Below are 15,849 nucleotides of genomic sequence, written 5' to 3' on the forward strand. Positions count from 1 at the left end.
ATGCGATTTGTTTAGTTGGTTACACTATTCAAAATTGCACAAAATCGATGTATCGATAGTGCGCGGATGTCGCCAACTGTTTGGGATTTTTGAGGCGTTAGGGACTTAGGGATTTTTTCATGTGGCAACACTTCTCTGCGAAATCATCTCTTTCCGGTTTAGGATTTTAACCAGCGTGCTTGTTCTCTTTCCGAGCTAAGGCCATTTGTTAAAAACAAATTAATTTTTGGCAACTTGCACAATCAGTAATTAGCCACAGCACTTCGACATGTCCACCAAAGCCGAGCTCGCCTGCGTCTACGCCTCCCTCATCCTGGTCGATGATGATGTCGCCGTCACTGTGAGTGTATTTTTGTGCGTCTGCAAATCCTTCGCAGTTTTGGCCATCGCGCCAAGTTGCTGAATGATTTGCAGCTGCCACAACTCCCACGAAGCCCTAGGAACGTGTGCTAATAATATTTTTCGGTTTCCCGCGTTCGCAGGGCGAGAAAATCAACACCATCCTGAAGGCCGCCAACGTTGAGGTGGAGCCCTACTGGCCCGGCCTCTTCGCCAAGGCCCTGGAGGGCATCAACGTCAAGGACCTGATCACCAACATCGGCTCCGGAGTTGGTGCCGCCCCTGCCGGCGGAGCTGCTCCCGCTGCTGCTGCTGCCGCTCCAGCCGCCGAGGCCAAGAAGGAGGACAAGAAGAAGGAAGAGGAGTCCGACCAGTCCGACGACGACATGGGCTTCGGTCTGTTCGATTAAGCGGGGATATGGAAAGACTGGGCCTAGGCCCTCATCCACATTACGACCTGACATCCGTTGTGCTTGTGATCTAATCCTCTCGGTGGACGTGTTTTCGTGTTTTTTCCGAACTGCGTACACGTTTTAATGTACAAAACTCGAGGAAATATAGAAAACGTTTGCTATGAAACAGTAGAAGCGCAGTTATTAACTGTGGTGCAGTGGGGGTTATTTACAGTGATTGTGTGACTTGATTTGCTGGAGATTTATACCAAGGAGTCGCCGGAGCTTGCCCTATAAATCTTTATATCATGGCAGTACAATATTAAGTAGTACACTAAATCAAGCTTATTGGACATAACAAAATTCTGTACAAAGGCCCATGGAAACAATGAACATTTACAAAAACTGTTACACAGTTACTTGTGTTTATTTGTTGACAAAAAGATCTCCTCGTTGATAACCTTGGCCAGGGCTCGCAGATGGGGTCCATCGATTTGCTTCAGGCCCAGTGCCATCTCGATTTGTGTTGGACATTCATTGAGCTCCGTTTTATTGATCAGAAATTGTATGGCGCTGCGGATTTCGTCCGTGTCCAGGCCCAGGCGCACCGTCATCGTAATGGGCACCGACCTATGAAACTCTGGATTGTCATAGGGATTCTGCATGGAGGGCAGAATCCGCTTCTGCCGCTCCACATCGAACTGCACGTTGTAAATGCCGGGCATCTTGCCGAATTGTGTGGCCAGCAGAAACCATTTGTTGCCGAAGCGTTGGAACACAATCTCTGTGGGCACGCCGTTTACGTTCGTGGCAAACTGCTTCTCAAAGCCGATTTCACGTGGTTTTTCGACGGATGTAGTCATTTTTTTTTAGATAATTTAATAAAAATTGTTTCAATTTTGATTTGTTTTGATGAGACAGCAGTTGGTGTAACCAGATCTATATTTTTGAAGAATGCTATAAATTGAGTATTAAAGTTACAAAAACATCGATCTCACTATCGATACTGTCTACAGATTGTGCGTGTTTCCCTATTTCCGCCAGAGGGTGCTAGTAAATATTTCTGTGCTCCATTAATAAGTATTTTGCATTTATCGTTTCCGATTGTTTTTCCTATAGTATTTAAAATTGAAAAACCGTTAAGAAAATTTAAAATTTACCAAAGGGGGGATAAAAATGAACAAAATAAATAGAAATTATCTTGGAATGCATAAAATTTAAATCTACTCTCTCTAAATTTCTTGGTTACCAAGGTGACTGGCATCTGTTTAATCAATATATAAAGTCAAAAACAACCATGACCTCCTGCATTTGTTTGGGCCCCAAAAGGGCAGGGAAAACTCATCTCTTAAAGGCTCTGCAGGACCCAGATTCCATCGATGAGACAAGCTATTCCATGCCCACCATTGGGACAGGCATCTACCGCATCCATTTCCCCACCAAGTCACCAAATGGCGACAAGCCCAGGCCTCCGCCTCCACCCACCGATGGTGCTGCCCAGGTTAACATTCCGCACGGCGGAAAGAATCTGCCCAAGTCCATACAGATCCTGGAAATTGGCGGCAGTATGGCTCCATTATGGAGACAGTACTTCGAGGATGTCAAGAAGCTCATCTATGTGGTGGACACTTCGAATCTCTGCCAGATTTCCGCTGCCGGTGTTTTGTTCTACTCGATTCTTACCGAACCCCGGCTGCAGAAGGTCAAGATCCTGTTGGTCCTGGCCAAAATGGACTATTCCTACCGTCAGATGAGGAATGAAGCTCTGCTGATGCTGCAGATGTCCAAGCTGCAGAAGCAAATCCGTCAGCAGGTGACCATTGTGGAAGCCAGTGCGGTAACCAAGGTGGGTCTTGATCCCATCTACGACTGGCTGCAGAGGCCTTAGACGACAAACTAATTATAATATAAAGGGAATTTAAATAAATTAAAACAAGAAGGGAATCAAATTTCGGCACGCTGAAGTTCGTATACCCTTGCAGATTGAAATTCGATCACTTGAAAATAATATAATATAAATTATCAATACTTATGTTCAAAACAATAAAGTAATGCCTGCTTTCTTTTCATGCACCTATACATTTTATATTAACAGTTTTACATTCACATTCTTGCACTTTCCTCTATATACATATAACGATCGTTTGGATGACAGCTTTATGATATAGTAGTCCGGTTTTCATAACATTTTACACAAAATTAGATTAGATTAATATATAATGGCTAATATTAAAGTTAATGAAAACATGTTGAAAACTGGACAAGCTATAATTTATAAAAATTTCCGATCGTTCCTATAGCAGCTATATATATATAGATATATAGTCCACCGATTCACTATGCTCCGACTTATATACAAGTAAAATGATATAGAAGAATAACTCCATAGTTTCATTGCTTGCTCTTAAATTTGTTCCAAAACAAATCTCGCACATCTGTGAATATGATTCTCAACTGGTTCTAGCATCCCCGGAACGAAGTGACTGCTGCCGACCAAGTCTCAGATATGTGTTGTGTTACAAAAGTTGCAAGTCATTGTTTATTAGTGTTCAAAGTTAGTAACTGATCATACTTACTCACTGGTCATAGGTACTTACTGGTCATAGATACTTACTGCTCATAGGTAATTACTGATCATAGTTACTTACTGCTCAGAGTTAATTACTGATCATAGTTATGCTTGCTCTTAAATTTGTTTCAAAACAAATCTCGCACATCTGTGCATATGATTCTCAACTGGTTCTAACATCCCCGGAACGAAGAGACTGCTGTCGACTAAGTCTCAGATATGTGTTGTGTTACATAAGTTGCAAGTCATTTAACAATCATTATTTAAATATATTACAATTGTTTGGCAAAGATTTTTTAACCGTATTTTAAATTTCTAGTGACTTTTTATAAGCCCTTAGACCTTTCCTATAACTATAATATTATCAAACCCAAAAGTACCTTGGATTATCTCACAAAAAAAAGAAATTTTTGTATTTTAAAAGGTGCTTCCGCACAATTTTATTAAACAACAATATGCTGCCACCGAAATAGCAATTAACTTTTAACAAGTAAGAGCTCAAATTAGACTTAGAAACCCAGGTATATTCACAGGGTGGTCTCATCCAGATTGTCCCAACAGGGTGACTTCCAGACCTGGGAACAGGACAGGCGCAGTGCTTAGGCAATTAATGTTTTGGCCGTCGAAGGTATCCATGGCAATCACCTTTGCACAGCCGGAAAAGACCCTTTCCCCGGCTTCGAGTACCTGCCACAGGCCAGTCGATATAGAGCCAGCAGCGGAGGAATCGGAATCCACAAATTAGGTGCCGTGCGGTGGAGAGGTAAGCTGGCGGAGGTACAAATTATGGGCATAGAAAAATTAGATGGCATGCAGACGAGAGACAAGAACCAAGAACCAAGAACCACCGAATCCCCCAAGGAGTGGAGAAGAAGGTGGAGAGAGCCGCAGGAAGCAGCAGCCACATTCCTGATGCCGCTGGATTTCGGTCTCTGGCTTCGGTGATAAGGGGCGTGGATGGAGGGGCAGAGGAGGAATGACACGCATCCGGTTTTAAAATTCCAGCGATCGAAGAAGCTCTGCAGAAGAGACCGAAAAAGGAACCAAAACCCAAGGAATTCAAACACTTGGACAGCGGACAGAGAATACTGGATACACCAGGAGAAAATTATGTCATAAGCTTTTAAACATATATGTAAAATGTTAAATAATCGATATGAGTTCCATATACTTGTAGATTTGTTTCCTGTGCATAATTCTTGCGAAGGACGATGACGACGACAACAACGGTGGCGACACTGGAGTTGGACTACTTCAGGGCAGTGTCCCTCTACCGCCGCCGCTCCTACGAGAGATGTGCGGAGCTGTGCAACGCACTCCTGCAGGCCGGTCACGATGGTCATGTCCAACTGTTTGCCACCAAAGAGGAGGAGGAGGTGCAACAGCATCAGCAGCAGCAGCAGCAGGCGGAGCACGATGCCGGGCGCAACAGCAGATTCGGTAGCAATTTGCAACGCATTGGCCCCAGGCCCAGAGGAGTGGCAGGAGCCGGGCAAGATTCGGGAGCATCCATCATGATGCCCACTTGGCTGATGGAGGGCGTGTGGCAATTAAAGATGCGCGCCCTAACGCAGCGCGTCTACCTGGACGATCTAGAGGTGGACGATGCCGGGGATGAGGGTGAGTAACCAGAGGCTTTAATTGTTTAATGGATTTTTAATTTTGTGAAAATTTCTTGTTTTTTTTTTGTATGTATATTAATAATATTTATTAATTATTTTTTGTCCAGCCACCGAGGAAGTGGAGTTCGAGCGGATAGCGACGGCGGCTCGTCCTGGTAGCAGCATCAAGACCGCCTTTCAGCCACGTCCTCTTACCAGCCAAAGGCAGCAACTGGCAAAAAGCAGGGGCTCTGGTATAGCCCACTCCAGTGATGGTCGTTTGAATAGCTCCAGGCCAGGATCCGCGGCAGTGGCCCGGCCAGGGACGAGTCTTAGTCGTCCAGGATCCTCGTTGGGAGGCGGCGGAGCACGACCAGCCTCACGGTGTGGCACCGCCTCCCGAGTCCGGGCCACGTCTGCAGCCGCATTCAATGTGGGTGATGCCACCTCCAAGTTGTACCAGGCATCTCGTCTAAACCCTACGATTTATGCGGAAAGGGAGACACTGGTGAAGGCCCTGTTCCAGTTCCTTTACTACCACGAGGCCGATGTCCAGAAGGCTCACTCACTCTGCCAGGCGGTGATGGAAGTACAGCGGCAGAAGCCCGGTGGAGCCGGTAGTGGAGCCTCATCCTTCTCCTGGTGGTGGCAACAGCAAATGGGCAGATGCTTATTAGCTTTGCATTATCCAAGGAAAGCGGAACCCTTTTTACAGCAATCCCTGGCCAACTTTCCACATCCGGATACATATCTTCTCCTATCCCGACTCTATCAGAGATTAAAGCAACCGGAGAGGGCTCTAGTGCTAATCAGCGAAGCGGTGGACACTAGACCCTTTGATGTCACCTATCGTTTGGAGCAGGCGAGGATTCACCAGGCCATGGAGCAGCAGGAGGATGCTTTGCAGCTCTACAGGCTGGTGGCCAAGCTGCAACCCATAAATGTGGAGTCTTTGGCCAGCATTGCCGTGGGTTACTTCTACGATAATAATCCGGAAATGGCTTTGATGTATTACCGCAGGATTCTCTCCCTTGGAGCACACTCCTCGGAGCTGTACTGTAACATAGCCTTGTGCTGTCTCTATGGAGGACAAATCGACTTGGTTCTGCCTTGTTTTCAAAGAGCCTTGGCCATGGCCACACAACCCGAGCAAAAGGCGGATATTTGGTACAATATTAGCTTTGTGGCGGTGGTAAGATTTGGTTTTAATTATTATTCAATTCGAAGTGAATTTTTATATTAATATTTATTATTTAGTAATTCGTTTCTTATAAATTTATATGTTATTACTGCAATGAATCCCACTATTTTACTTAACTTTGTCTTAGACCTCTGGTGACTTCAACCTGGCCAGAAGATGCCTCCAACTGTGCCTCACCTCGGATGCCCAAAACGGGGCAGCTCTCAATAACCTGGCTGTCCTGGCTGCCCAAGGTGGGGATGTTATGGGGGCCAAGTCCTATCTAAATGCAGCCAAGGATGTGATGCCTGAAGCCGAAGAGATAACCACCAATTTGCAGTTTATGGATGTGCACTATAAGCTATGAACTTGAAGTTTAATAAATCAAATTTAAGATACAACTATTAGAAAATAATTAAAGACGAAAATCAGGTGGATTTGCACTTTAAAAACCCTTATAAAAACATGAAAGGACGCCAAAGTTTGTATACATATAAAATTTGATGAAAATCTGTTGAAAACTGTAAAAGTTATAATTATTTTTCTAAAAAATTTCCCGATCGTTCCTATAGCATCTATATATATGTAGATATATAGTCCACCGATTCGCCATGCTCCGAGATATATACCAGTAAAATTATATAGAGGAATAACTCCATAGTTCCATTGCTTGCTCTTAATTTTGTTTCAAAACAAATCTCGCTCATCTGTACATATGATTCTCAACTGGTTCTAGCATCCCCGGAACGAAGTGACTGCTCAAGCCATGTCTTAGAAATGTGTTGTGTTACAAAAGTTGCAAGTCATTGTTTATTAGTGTTCAAAGTTAGTAACTGATCATACTTACTTACTGGTCATAGATACTTACTGGTCATAGTTACTTAATGCTCATAGTTAATCACTGATCATAGTTATGCTTGCTCTTAAATTTGTTTCAAAACAAATCTCGCTCATCTGTACATATGATTCTCAACTGGTTGTAGCATCCCCGGAACGAAGTGATTGCTCAAGCCATGTCTTAGAAATGTGTTGTGTTACAAAAGTTGCAAGTCATTGTTTATTAGTGTTCAAAGTTAGTAACTGATCATACTTACTTACTGGTCATAGATACTTACTGATCATAGTTACTTAATGCTCATAGGTAATTACTGTTCAGAGTTACTTAATGCTCATAGCTAATTACTGATCATAGTTACTTAATGCTCATAGTTAATCACTGATCATAGTTATGCTTGCTCTTAAATTTGTTTCAAAACAAATCTGGCTCATCTGTACATATGATTCTCAACTGGTTCTAGCATCCCCGGAACGAAGTGACTGCTTCCAGCCATGTCTTAGAAATGTGTTGTGTTACAAAAGTTGCAAGTCATTGTTTATTAGTGTTCAAAGTTAGTAACTGATAATACATTCTTACTGGTCATAGATACTTACTGATCATAGTTACTTAATGCTCATAGGTAATTACTGTTCAGAGTTACTTAATGCTCATAGGTAATTACTGATCATAGTTACTTAATGCTCATAGTTAATCACTGATCATAGTTATGCTTGCTCTTAAATTTGTTTCAAAACAAATCTCGCTCATCTGTACATATGATTCTCAACTGGTTCTAGCATCCCCGGAACGAAGTGACTGCTTCCAGCCATGTCTTAGAAATGTGTTGTGTTACAAAAGTTGCAAGTCATTGTTTATTAGTGTTCAAAGTTAGTAACTGATAATACATTCTTACTGGTCATAGATACTTACTGATCATAGTTACTTAATGCTCATAGGTAATTACTGTTCAGAGTTACTTAATGCTCATAGGTAATTACTGATCATAGTTACTTAATGCTCATAGTTAATCACTGATCATAGTTATGCTTGCTCTTAAATTTGTTTCAAAACAAATCTCGCTCATCTGTACATATGATTCTCAACTGGTTCTAGCATCCCCGGAACGAAGTGACTGCTTCCAGCCATGTCTTAGAAATGTGTTGTGTTACAAAAGTTGCAAGTCATTGTTTATTAGTGTTCAAAGTTAGTAACTGATAATACATACTTACTGGTCATGGATACTTACTGATAATAGTTACTTACTGGTCATCGACACTTACTGTTCAGAGTTACTTAATGCTCATAGGTAATTACTGATCATAGTTACTTAATGCTCATAGTTAATCACTGATCATAGTTATGCTTGCTCTTAAATTTGATCCAAAACAAATGTCGCACTTCTGAGCATATGATTCTCAACTAGTTCTAACATCCCCGGAACGAAGTGACTTCTGCCGACCAAGTCTTAGATATGTGTTGTGTTACTAAAATTGCAAGTCATTGTTTATTAGTGTTCAAAGTTAGTAACTGATCATACTTACTCACTGCTCATAGGTACTTACTGGTCATAGATACTTACTGTTCCGAGTTACTTACTGATCATTGTTAATTACTGATCATAGTTGATTACGGATAATATTTACTGCATTGCAAACTACTGACTAAAATTATAATACCCTGCAAGGGTATAAATAAATAAAATATATCATTTGCAAAGGAATATAAATTCTTTTTATACACGAACAAAAATCTATTAAATATGTGCCTTAATAATAATTGTAATCAAATCTGACTGCTTTGAGTGACGAATTACTACTGGACTTCGAGTGCCAAATACTTGATCATATTGTGTACTCGAAGAGTGACTTTCATTTTCTTTCCGTCAATGCAAACTGATTCATATGGAGACATTGAGAAACACCCTAGACTCCCCAGTACGGACCCAGAGACCCATCTACATATTCTCGCACCGAACCCCTCTAACCATTTTTAATTAGCAAACTCGGCAGAAAAGCTTTGGCAAATGTTGTTGTGCAAAATAAAAAATAAAAATAATAAGAATAAAAAATCCAAAGAGAGCCAGAGTTTGCAGAGTCATTATACATGTCTGTGTCTGTGGCCATTTGTCAGGTGTTCGTTCGGGTCAGCAAATCTGCTGAGATGCAGATGATCATCATCATCGGTATAGCTACTGGTTGGGAGTGTACCGGCTCCGGCTCCAGCTCCAGCTCCAGCTCCAGCTCCAGCTCCGCCTCTGCGCTTTGTTTGGCTCTAACAAATGATAAGCGCCAAATATTTGTTGATAAATGTTTGGAAAATTAAATGAGCAACGTCCGACGTTGAACTCATCGGGCTGGCATGCAAAAGCCAAATATTTATCAGCCTAGAATGGGTATGTGTGTTGGGGTATATACGGACACAGTTCTATTTAGACGGGGATTACAGATCCCACGGTTCGGGGGCCAAGATGCTAATCGAAATTTGAATAACGCTCGCGCTAGCCTTTCAGTTGAATTCCAGTGCCAAAAAAACCAAAAACCAACTTACAGTTCACACACTCAGAGAAACCATAAATAGCATAAATTATGTGTTGTGTCTTTTAACATTTAGAAATGCAAATGGATGCCATAAAAATGGTATTAGCACGATACAAAATTCCATCATTATTTGGTGGTTTTAATAACAAAATCAATGGCCATAAATTATACAAGAAACTAGCATACAATTCTAGATTAAAAATTAATTTTTAATTAGATTTAAAGAACATTAGTGCAAACAAAACTACTAGACAAGTTCTGGCTTTAATTTATAAACTTATTTTTACATTTTCCAGCAACTGATTTAATACACAAACAAAGTAATCAAACCTTGGCCTGATACCTATGTTGATTTTCTAATTTTAAATTGCGATTCCCGCATAGTTTTTTGTTGTCGTGTACTTGTATCTCCGTATCTACACACATCTACCCGTGTATCTTTGTATCTGTATCTTGTATTTGCTCGTTTCCGTTTCTCGAGGAGAGTTTCGTTTTCTTTTTGGCATTGAATTCGCGTTGACTTGGGCTTATCAGCCTTTGGGCCAAAATGCGTCAGCGTTTGCGTCCGGGCACTTGACTTGGCCAGGCTTTTATTTTCTGTATTTGCTATTTGTTAATTTTATTTTGTGTTTTTTTTTTTTTTTTTATCACAGAAATGCCAGCAGCGACTGCAGGAGTGACTAGTTAATCATGGTTGGATTCCGTTCGGATTCGCCCCGTCCGCCGGCAGGTGGCTGCCTCCAAAGTGTCAAGATGATCTCGTAACGCGACTCTCTCAATTAGCCGGCCACACCTGACAGCTGCAGATTGAGCTGTGAGTCGAGTCGAGTCGCCTGGCGTCGTTTCGAGTCGAGAAAGGTATTTCGACGGGGCTCCAGATACTCCAGATCCCCAGAACCCATTTGTCCCCCTCCTTTGTCCCGGGTGCGAAATACTTTTGACGCACGAGCGCCGCTGAAATGGTTGAAGTTATCGCCGGTTCAGTTGTCAGCCTTAAAATATTTATAAACAAATTATAAAACAATTTTTGGGTAAAGGTTAAAAGTGAAACGGAAAATTACAGGAATGTTTTTTTATTATAAAAAATATTTTATAATAAATTATATTACATGATCTCAAGATCGAATCGTAAACTGCAAAAAATAAGCAATCGTTAAGAAAGCTTCCTTTCTTGTTTCAAGATAATATTAAAAAAACAGCTTTGTTATCTCCTGAAAATGTTTCTTTATGCATTAAAAAATAAGTTTTGTGAGTAAAATAATTCAAAGTATATTAAAGACAGCCTTTTTTAGCAATTTTAAAGCTGCAGAAACTTCTATGGTAATCTGGAAGTCTTAGAGGTTCTAGAGTATATATTTAATTCTTCCTTAAATTCCTTATTTATTCAATAGAAATTGTATCTGGCATTTAATTACATTTTTGAAATCGTATACTCCAATAAAGACTCGAAAAAATGTCATTAGTTTGTTTACAATTCAAAGTTATTTTTCTTGTCTGTGTAAATAATCTGTTTGCAATTATCTGTTTGCGATTATCAATAGATATATCTATAGTCATTGCCATTAGGAAACATGTGTGTTGTGGAGTGTAATTCTACACTCCACACGCCTCTGTTTGAACAAGTGCGGTTGTTTCTATTTCTGCCCAAAAAGTGTGTTACCATAAGCAACCATTTAAGCCATGGGAACCAAATACCTTACCTTACTTTACCGCCGATCTGAGGAATCTCTTCCGCTGGCGGATATGTACGGATGTCTAGGCCTGTTGTGGGTAGACCGCAAAGAGTAAAAAGCACCATCATCGTCTTTGGCTGACATGGAGATGCATATATATCGTTCCTGCCTTCCTCTCACAGCTCCTTCCCTCTGCAAAAACGATCCTGCAGCCCCATATAAAAGCTCATTAAAAGCATAAGAAAAAGAGCAAAAGGCGAAGGCAGCACAGCTACTGTATGGGCCTTGGTTGATTTTCTTGATTTTTAGTGGCTATATATTTCCGCTCTCCCTGCACCACCGTAGAAGTCCAGGAAGAAATCTCCGGCGAAGGAAGAAAAGCACCAAGAAAGGCCAAAACAGGTAAGTCAACAATGGCCAAACAATTGGCACTGAGAGAAAATTCAATTAGAGCTTAAGTTTTAAGATTTAAAAGGGAATAGTAGTATTAAAATTTAAGCAAATTCTTTACATCTTCTGCAAATTCATGAAAATTATTTGTATATGAATTAAATAGAAGAATAATTCTATAAATTAAAGGTAACTATTATTACCTTGCAGGGTATTATTATTAACGAGTAATTTCCGACCCTATAAACCATAAATATTATTGATCAGCATCAACAGCTGAAGTGACGTGTCCGGTAAAAATAAATAAATAAAAAAATAAATTAAAAATCATTACCTATTTGTTATACATTTTTGAATAATTAATTTTGTAATATATTTTTAGTAATTGCCTTTTTTTGCAGTGCCTACATCCGTTCGGTTTGCGCACGCGCGACGTTGACGTCGACGTCCTCTGCTGCGTTTGACTGCCTTAATAGTGTGAGTGTGTGTGTTTTGTTTCCTTTTTTTGGGGCCTTGGGGGCCTTGGATCTTTTCAGCCTCGAATCTCGTGCCTCGTGTTGCTCTTCTTCTTGCTGTTAGCCGGTATTTACAGGGTATTACAAAAGGGATGTTCTTGATTTTGCTTTCAAGAGGATAACGTTTCTCAGAATTTAAATGGAAATTTAGGCATTACAATTGTAGAAAATGTTTCAGATATATTTAGAAACTTAGAAGAGCTTTAAAATGTGTCTAAAAGTTAGGAAAAAATTAACAATTTAACTTGTTATCTAACTTTTAAGCGCCTTGTTTGCTGATTTTCAAATCTTTAGAGTTTTCCAAGACAACTCTTGATACCTTAGTTGCTCCAGAGCATCCTTAATTCGAGTATTTTTTCCAAAATTTCTTGCCGTACTGCTGCTGCTGCTGATGATGATGATGATGATGACGATGCTAAAGATTGCAATCACGTTGCGCGCAGCGTACAGAATTTGTATCTGCAAGATACATCTGCGTCGCCTCGACTCCCTGCTCCCAGAATTTCATTTCACTGGAATTTATTTAGAACACATTGTTGCCGCTGCTGCTGTCGATGTTGCTCGGGGGCTTAGCAGGACCCAGCAGAAGCAACAGCAGCAGCAGCAGCAACAGCAGTAGCAACACAGCAGCAACATGCGGCATTCCAAGGCCCAAAAAAGGCAAATCCCAAGCTACAGCAGTGGCGCAAAATCGATTGGCAGCCTGAAATTTCATTGCAGTTTAGTCGAATTCCCACTCGACTCCCCCTCCTAGTCCACCTCTCTGCTTTTTCCGAGCGAACATATCGAATAAATTGAATCGAATCGAATCGAATGAGATGCCACAGAGTCTCGGTGCCGACTGGAAATGGAGTGAAAGTAGGGTAGGCAGATTAGACTCTGTAGTAGCGACTCTCTTGGATTGGATCTGTGACTCCGACTTGGAGATCGATATGCACTGAGGCGAAATGTGACTTAGATGGGGTTTGAAATGTAGATGAAATTGTATCAGTAAATCCATAAACAATTGCTTGTCATATAAAGAAGATAATGCTTTATATTTAAAGATAATATATTAATACATTTCAAGAGTTTTTGAACGTTTTTAATAGAATTAAAATAGTATTCCCTACATTTCCATAAAATAATCAATTTTTTTTTTTATTTTTCTTTATAATTTTATTTTATTATTATATAGAAAATAATTATTTAAAAGCTACATTTCCTCCTATTTTTATTTTCTCTTATAAGTATTTTTCCAAATCTCTAACACACAAAATATTTCTCCAACTGCAATGAACATTCCAAACTTCACATAACAACAACAACAACATCAACAACAACGAATCTCCAACGACCAGGCAAAGGTCAGAGTTGAGATTCTGTTCCAAGCCAATGGTCGCGGCAGGGAAAATCAACACAAACTTTGTTGTGACGCCCATTCAGGTGACCAGCACTCCTCCCCCACCACCACCATCACCACCACACCCCCACCTGGCACAGGTATTTACAACAACAACAACAACAACAACGGCTATCCAACGATCCGAATAGGAAGTGAGTTAGTGTAACAAAAGTCATAAAAATACCTGGGGACCGGCCGAAGGAATGATGATGATGATGGGCAAAGCACGAAGTGCCAGCCCGAGCTGGGTTGGGTTTGGATTTGGGTTCGGATTCGGGTTCGGGGGCGGAGGTGACTCTCCATTAACATTATCGTGGCCAGAACTGAAATATTTTGGCCATAATAAAAAGAATACGAAACAAAGCGAATCGAATTGAGCAGCGAATTGAAACGGAAACACAAATTGTCAACTCATGCAAGCTCTAGATACACTTGATTGGAAATGATAAGAAATGGGAAATGGGGTATTAGGTATGCATTGGGGATTAAATGAATTGAAAATTATATTACCAATTTAATACATGTACAAGTTTAAGTTGTTTGAAGCTTTAAATACTTTTATTTTTTGAAGAAATTTCCCACACTTCCCAGGCTCTTCTCTGTTGGCAAAACACCCCTTAAAGCGTAACTTCCCTATTCCCCATATAGGGTAAGAAAGTATGCGACAATCGACGATATCGACGAGCGATCGACAGCAATGAAGCGTAACGAAAACACAGCAGCAACAAAAAGCAAAAGCAACAACAAAAATGCAAAAGCAACAACAGCAAAAGCAAAAGCAGCTACACAAACTACTGAGAGCTGGAAGACCCGCGTCATATCCCAACTTATTCAATAAATTCCAGGCCTCAACGCCAGCGACTCTTGGCCAAAAACCGAAAATCGAAAAAAGCCTGAGGAATTTTGAATAGAAAGAGGATCAATGGCAGCTGCTGCTCTCGCACAAAAAAAAGCTCACAAAAAAACTAAAATGAAACCCACAAAAGCAAAAAAAGACAGCCCAGAATTGCGCGCCAATTCTGCAAAAGAGATTCTGGGTACCCGGAGACTGGAGACTGAGGCCGTCTTCAAGGAATTGCATAAAAAATTCTTGGCTCTTTCTTCTGTTTTTGTTTCTTTTTTTTTCCCCCCATTTTTTTGTTCGCTCTTCGCGCTGCTGCTGCTGCGGTCGAAACTTCGGCCTCGACCAGGCTCCAGCATACAGCTACAGGTACAGATACAGATACAGATACAGATACAGATACGCGTACACAATGTTGACCAAGAACGTAGCGCCCAAAAGGCAGCTTACAGCCACCAAGTAACACCCGCAGCAACAACAACAACCGGTCTTAGAGAACCAGCGATCGACCAAAGACGAAAGAATAACGAACGAACGAACAAAAAAAAAAATAAATAAATGAAAATAAAAATAAAATAAAAAGAATACCCATAAACAAGAATGAAAAGCTACGGCTCCAAGAAGTCGAAGATACAGCTACTCTAAGGTATTATACCAGCTTAGTCAGGTTGAACTGCCCCAAAAAGATAGTTTACCTAAGATCTAAGGGGATTTTACAAAAGGATCATTTTATGATATAAATCTGTAACTATAATTATAGTACTTTTTGCCATTTTTTCAAAATTTTAACGATGTAACCCCTTATCTTTTTTTGAAAAAAATTTATAAAATTTGATTTAATTTTTTAATACAATTTTATTTTTATCCGAACATGGCTAGATCGACTCGGCTTTCTTTGCTGATCAAGAATATATGTGACTTATAGGGTCGGAAATGACTCCTTACAAGCTTTTGACTGGAGTTAAAATACCCTGTAAGGGTATAACAAGACGCATGGTACACTGGAAGAAATTCCAAGATGATTGGAGAGTTCTCTTCGTGGGGCGTGTGTATGCTGCCGCATATTTGAGACAGCAGCAGCAGCAGAAGGAGAAGTAGAAGGCAAAGCAAGAAGAAGGAAGAGGAGGTAGCCGCGAGAGTAAAAAGAAAAACAAAACTCACGAAAAAAAAACTAAAATAAAAAGAATCCAGCAAATCAAGCTCACATAGGAATGCGCCCAAGTGACGATATCGTAGCAGCAGAGGACGTCGACGCCGACAGCGACGGCAACTGCGGCCGAGGCAGAGCCGCTCTTACAAATGGCCAGCAGCAGCCTCCCCCCTGCGTTTCCTTTGGCCGTTTCTATCTGGGATTTCGTCCGTAGAGTTTATTTTTAAGATAGCCGCCATAAAAGACGATGGGGATCCTAAAAGTTTGATTTGAATTCTGCAATTTTTCAATGGCTTTACGATCCACAATATTTGTTTATATTTATTGCAATTCGTGAACTTTGTTCGCATTAGCAGAGCTTTGATAAGTTGGAGACTTTTCTATGGTCGGAACACAAGGTTTAAAATGCAAGGAAAAATTAAGTGTAGAGTTGTGATTTTTAATTTAGCATCAACATAATT

The 15,849-nt window shown here is 40.6% G+C and overlaps 4 protein-coding genes and 1 long non-coding RNA gene across 5 annotated transcripts; 3 read left to right on the forward strand and 2 right to left on the reverse strand.

The window, feature by feature from the left end:
• The first annotated feature begins 150 nt into the window (after positions 1 to 150).
• On the forward strand, positions 151 to 923 carry RpLP1 (Ribosomal protein LP1). Its single transcript, XM_020956947.2, has 2 exons — positions 151 to 340; positions 483 to 923. The coding sequence occupies exons 1-2, from the start codon at positions 269 to 271 to the stop codon at positions 747 to 749; spliced, it is 339 nt and encodes a 112-aa protein (XP_020812606.2). The 5' UTR covers positions 151 to 268; the 3' UTR covers positions 750 to 923.
• A 203-nt stretch (positions 924 to 1,126) lies between these two features.
• Positions 1,127 to 1,778, reverse strand: LOC110187557 (uncharacterized). Its single transcript, XM_020956946.2, has one exon. It carries the CDS (start codon positions 1,592 to 1,594, stop codon positions 1,148 to 1,150), a length of 447 nt encoding a protein of 148 aa, XP_020812605.1. The 5' UTR covers positions 1,595 to 1,778; the 3' UTR covers positions 1,127 to 1,147.
• On the forward strand, positions 1,762 to 2,808 carry LOC110187556 (ADP-ribosylation factor-like protein 16). The gene has a single exon (XM_020956945.2). The coding sequence runs from the start codon at positions 2,029 to 2,031 to the stop codon at positions 2,617 to 2,619; it is 591 nt and encodes a 196-aa protein (XP_020812604.1). The 5' UTR covers positions 1,762 to 2,028; the 3' UTR covers positions 2,620 to 2,808.
• Positions 2,809 to 3,901: 1,093 nt separating this feature from the next.
• Positions 3,902 to 6,482, forward strand: BBS8 (tetratricopeptide repeat protein 8). Its single transcript, XM_020956965.2, has 4 exons — positions 3,902 to 4,063; positions 4,478 to 4,920; positions 5,030 to 6,093; positions 6,230 to 6,482. Exons 2-4 carry the CDS (start codon positions 4,512 to 4,514, stop codon positions 6,446 to 6,448), a joined length of 1,692 nt encoding a protein of 563 aa, XP_020812624.2. The 5' UTR covers positions 3,902 to 4,063; positions 4,478 to 4,511; the 3' UTR covers positions 6,449 to 6,482.
• A 3,732-nt stretch (positions 6,483 to 10,214) lies between these two features.
• Positions 10,215 to 11,456, reverse strand: LOC147643424 (uncharacterized). Its single transcript, XR_015272158.1, has 2 exons — positions 11,136 to 11,456; positions 10,215 to 10,389 (listed from the first exon to the last, which is right to left on the reverse strand). It is a non-coding gene; the product is annotated as an uncharacterized LOC147643424 (long non-coding RNA).
• Positions 11,457 to 15,849: the final 4,393 nt, after the last annotated feature.

Source organism: Drosophila serrata, unplaced genomic scaffold (genome assembly GCF_035046125.1).
Source record: "Drosophila serrata isolate PLE 108 unplaced genomic scaffold, ASM3504612v1 contig_275, whole genome shotgun sequence".
In the NCBI taxonomy this organism is placed as follows: domain Eukaryota; kingdom Metazoa; phylum Arthropoda; class Insecta; order Diptera; family Drosophilidae; genus Drosophila; species Drosophila serrata.

Bases quoted from the DNA above. Each gene is read 5' to 3' on its own strand.
- RpLP1 (XM_020956947.2), top strand. From the start codon at position 269: ATGTCCACCAAAGCCGAGCTCGCCTGCGTCTACGCCTCCCTCATCCTG. The intron at 341-482 runs GTGAGTGTATTT...CCGCGTTCGCAG, and splicing joins ATGATGATGTCGCCGTCACT to GGCGAGAAAATCAACACCAT.
- LOC110187557 (XM_020956946.2), bottom strand. From the start codon at position 1,594: ATGACTACATCCGTCGAAAAACCACGTGAAATCGGCTTTGAGAAGCAG.
- LOC110187556 (XM_020956945.2), top strand. From the start codon at position 2,029: ATGACCTCCTGCATTTGTTTGGGCCCCAAAAGGGCAGGGAAAACTCAT.
- BBS8 (XM_020956965.2), top strand. From the start codon at position 4,512: ATGACGACGACAACAACGGTGGCGACACTGGAGTTGGACTACTTCAGG. The intron at 4,921-5,029 runs GTGAGTAACCAG...TTTTTTGTCCAG, and splicing joins GGACGATGCCGGGGATGAGG to CCACCGAGGAAGTGGAGTTC. The intron at 6,094-6,229 runs GTAAGATTTGGT...ACTTTGTCTTAG, and splicing joins ATATTAGCTTTGTGGCGGTG to ACCTCTGGTGACTTCAACCT.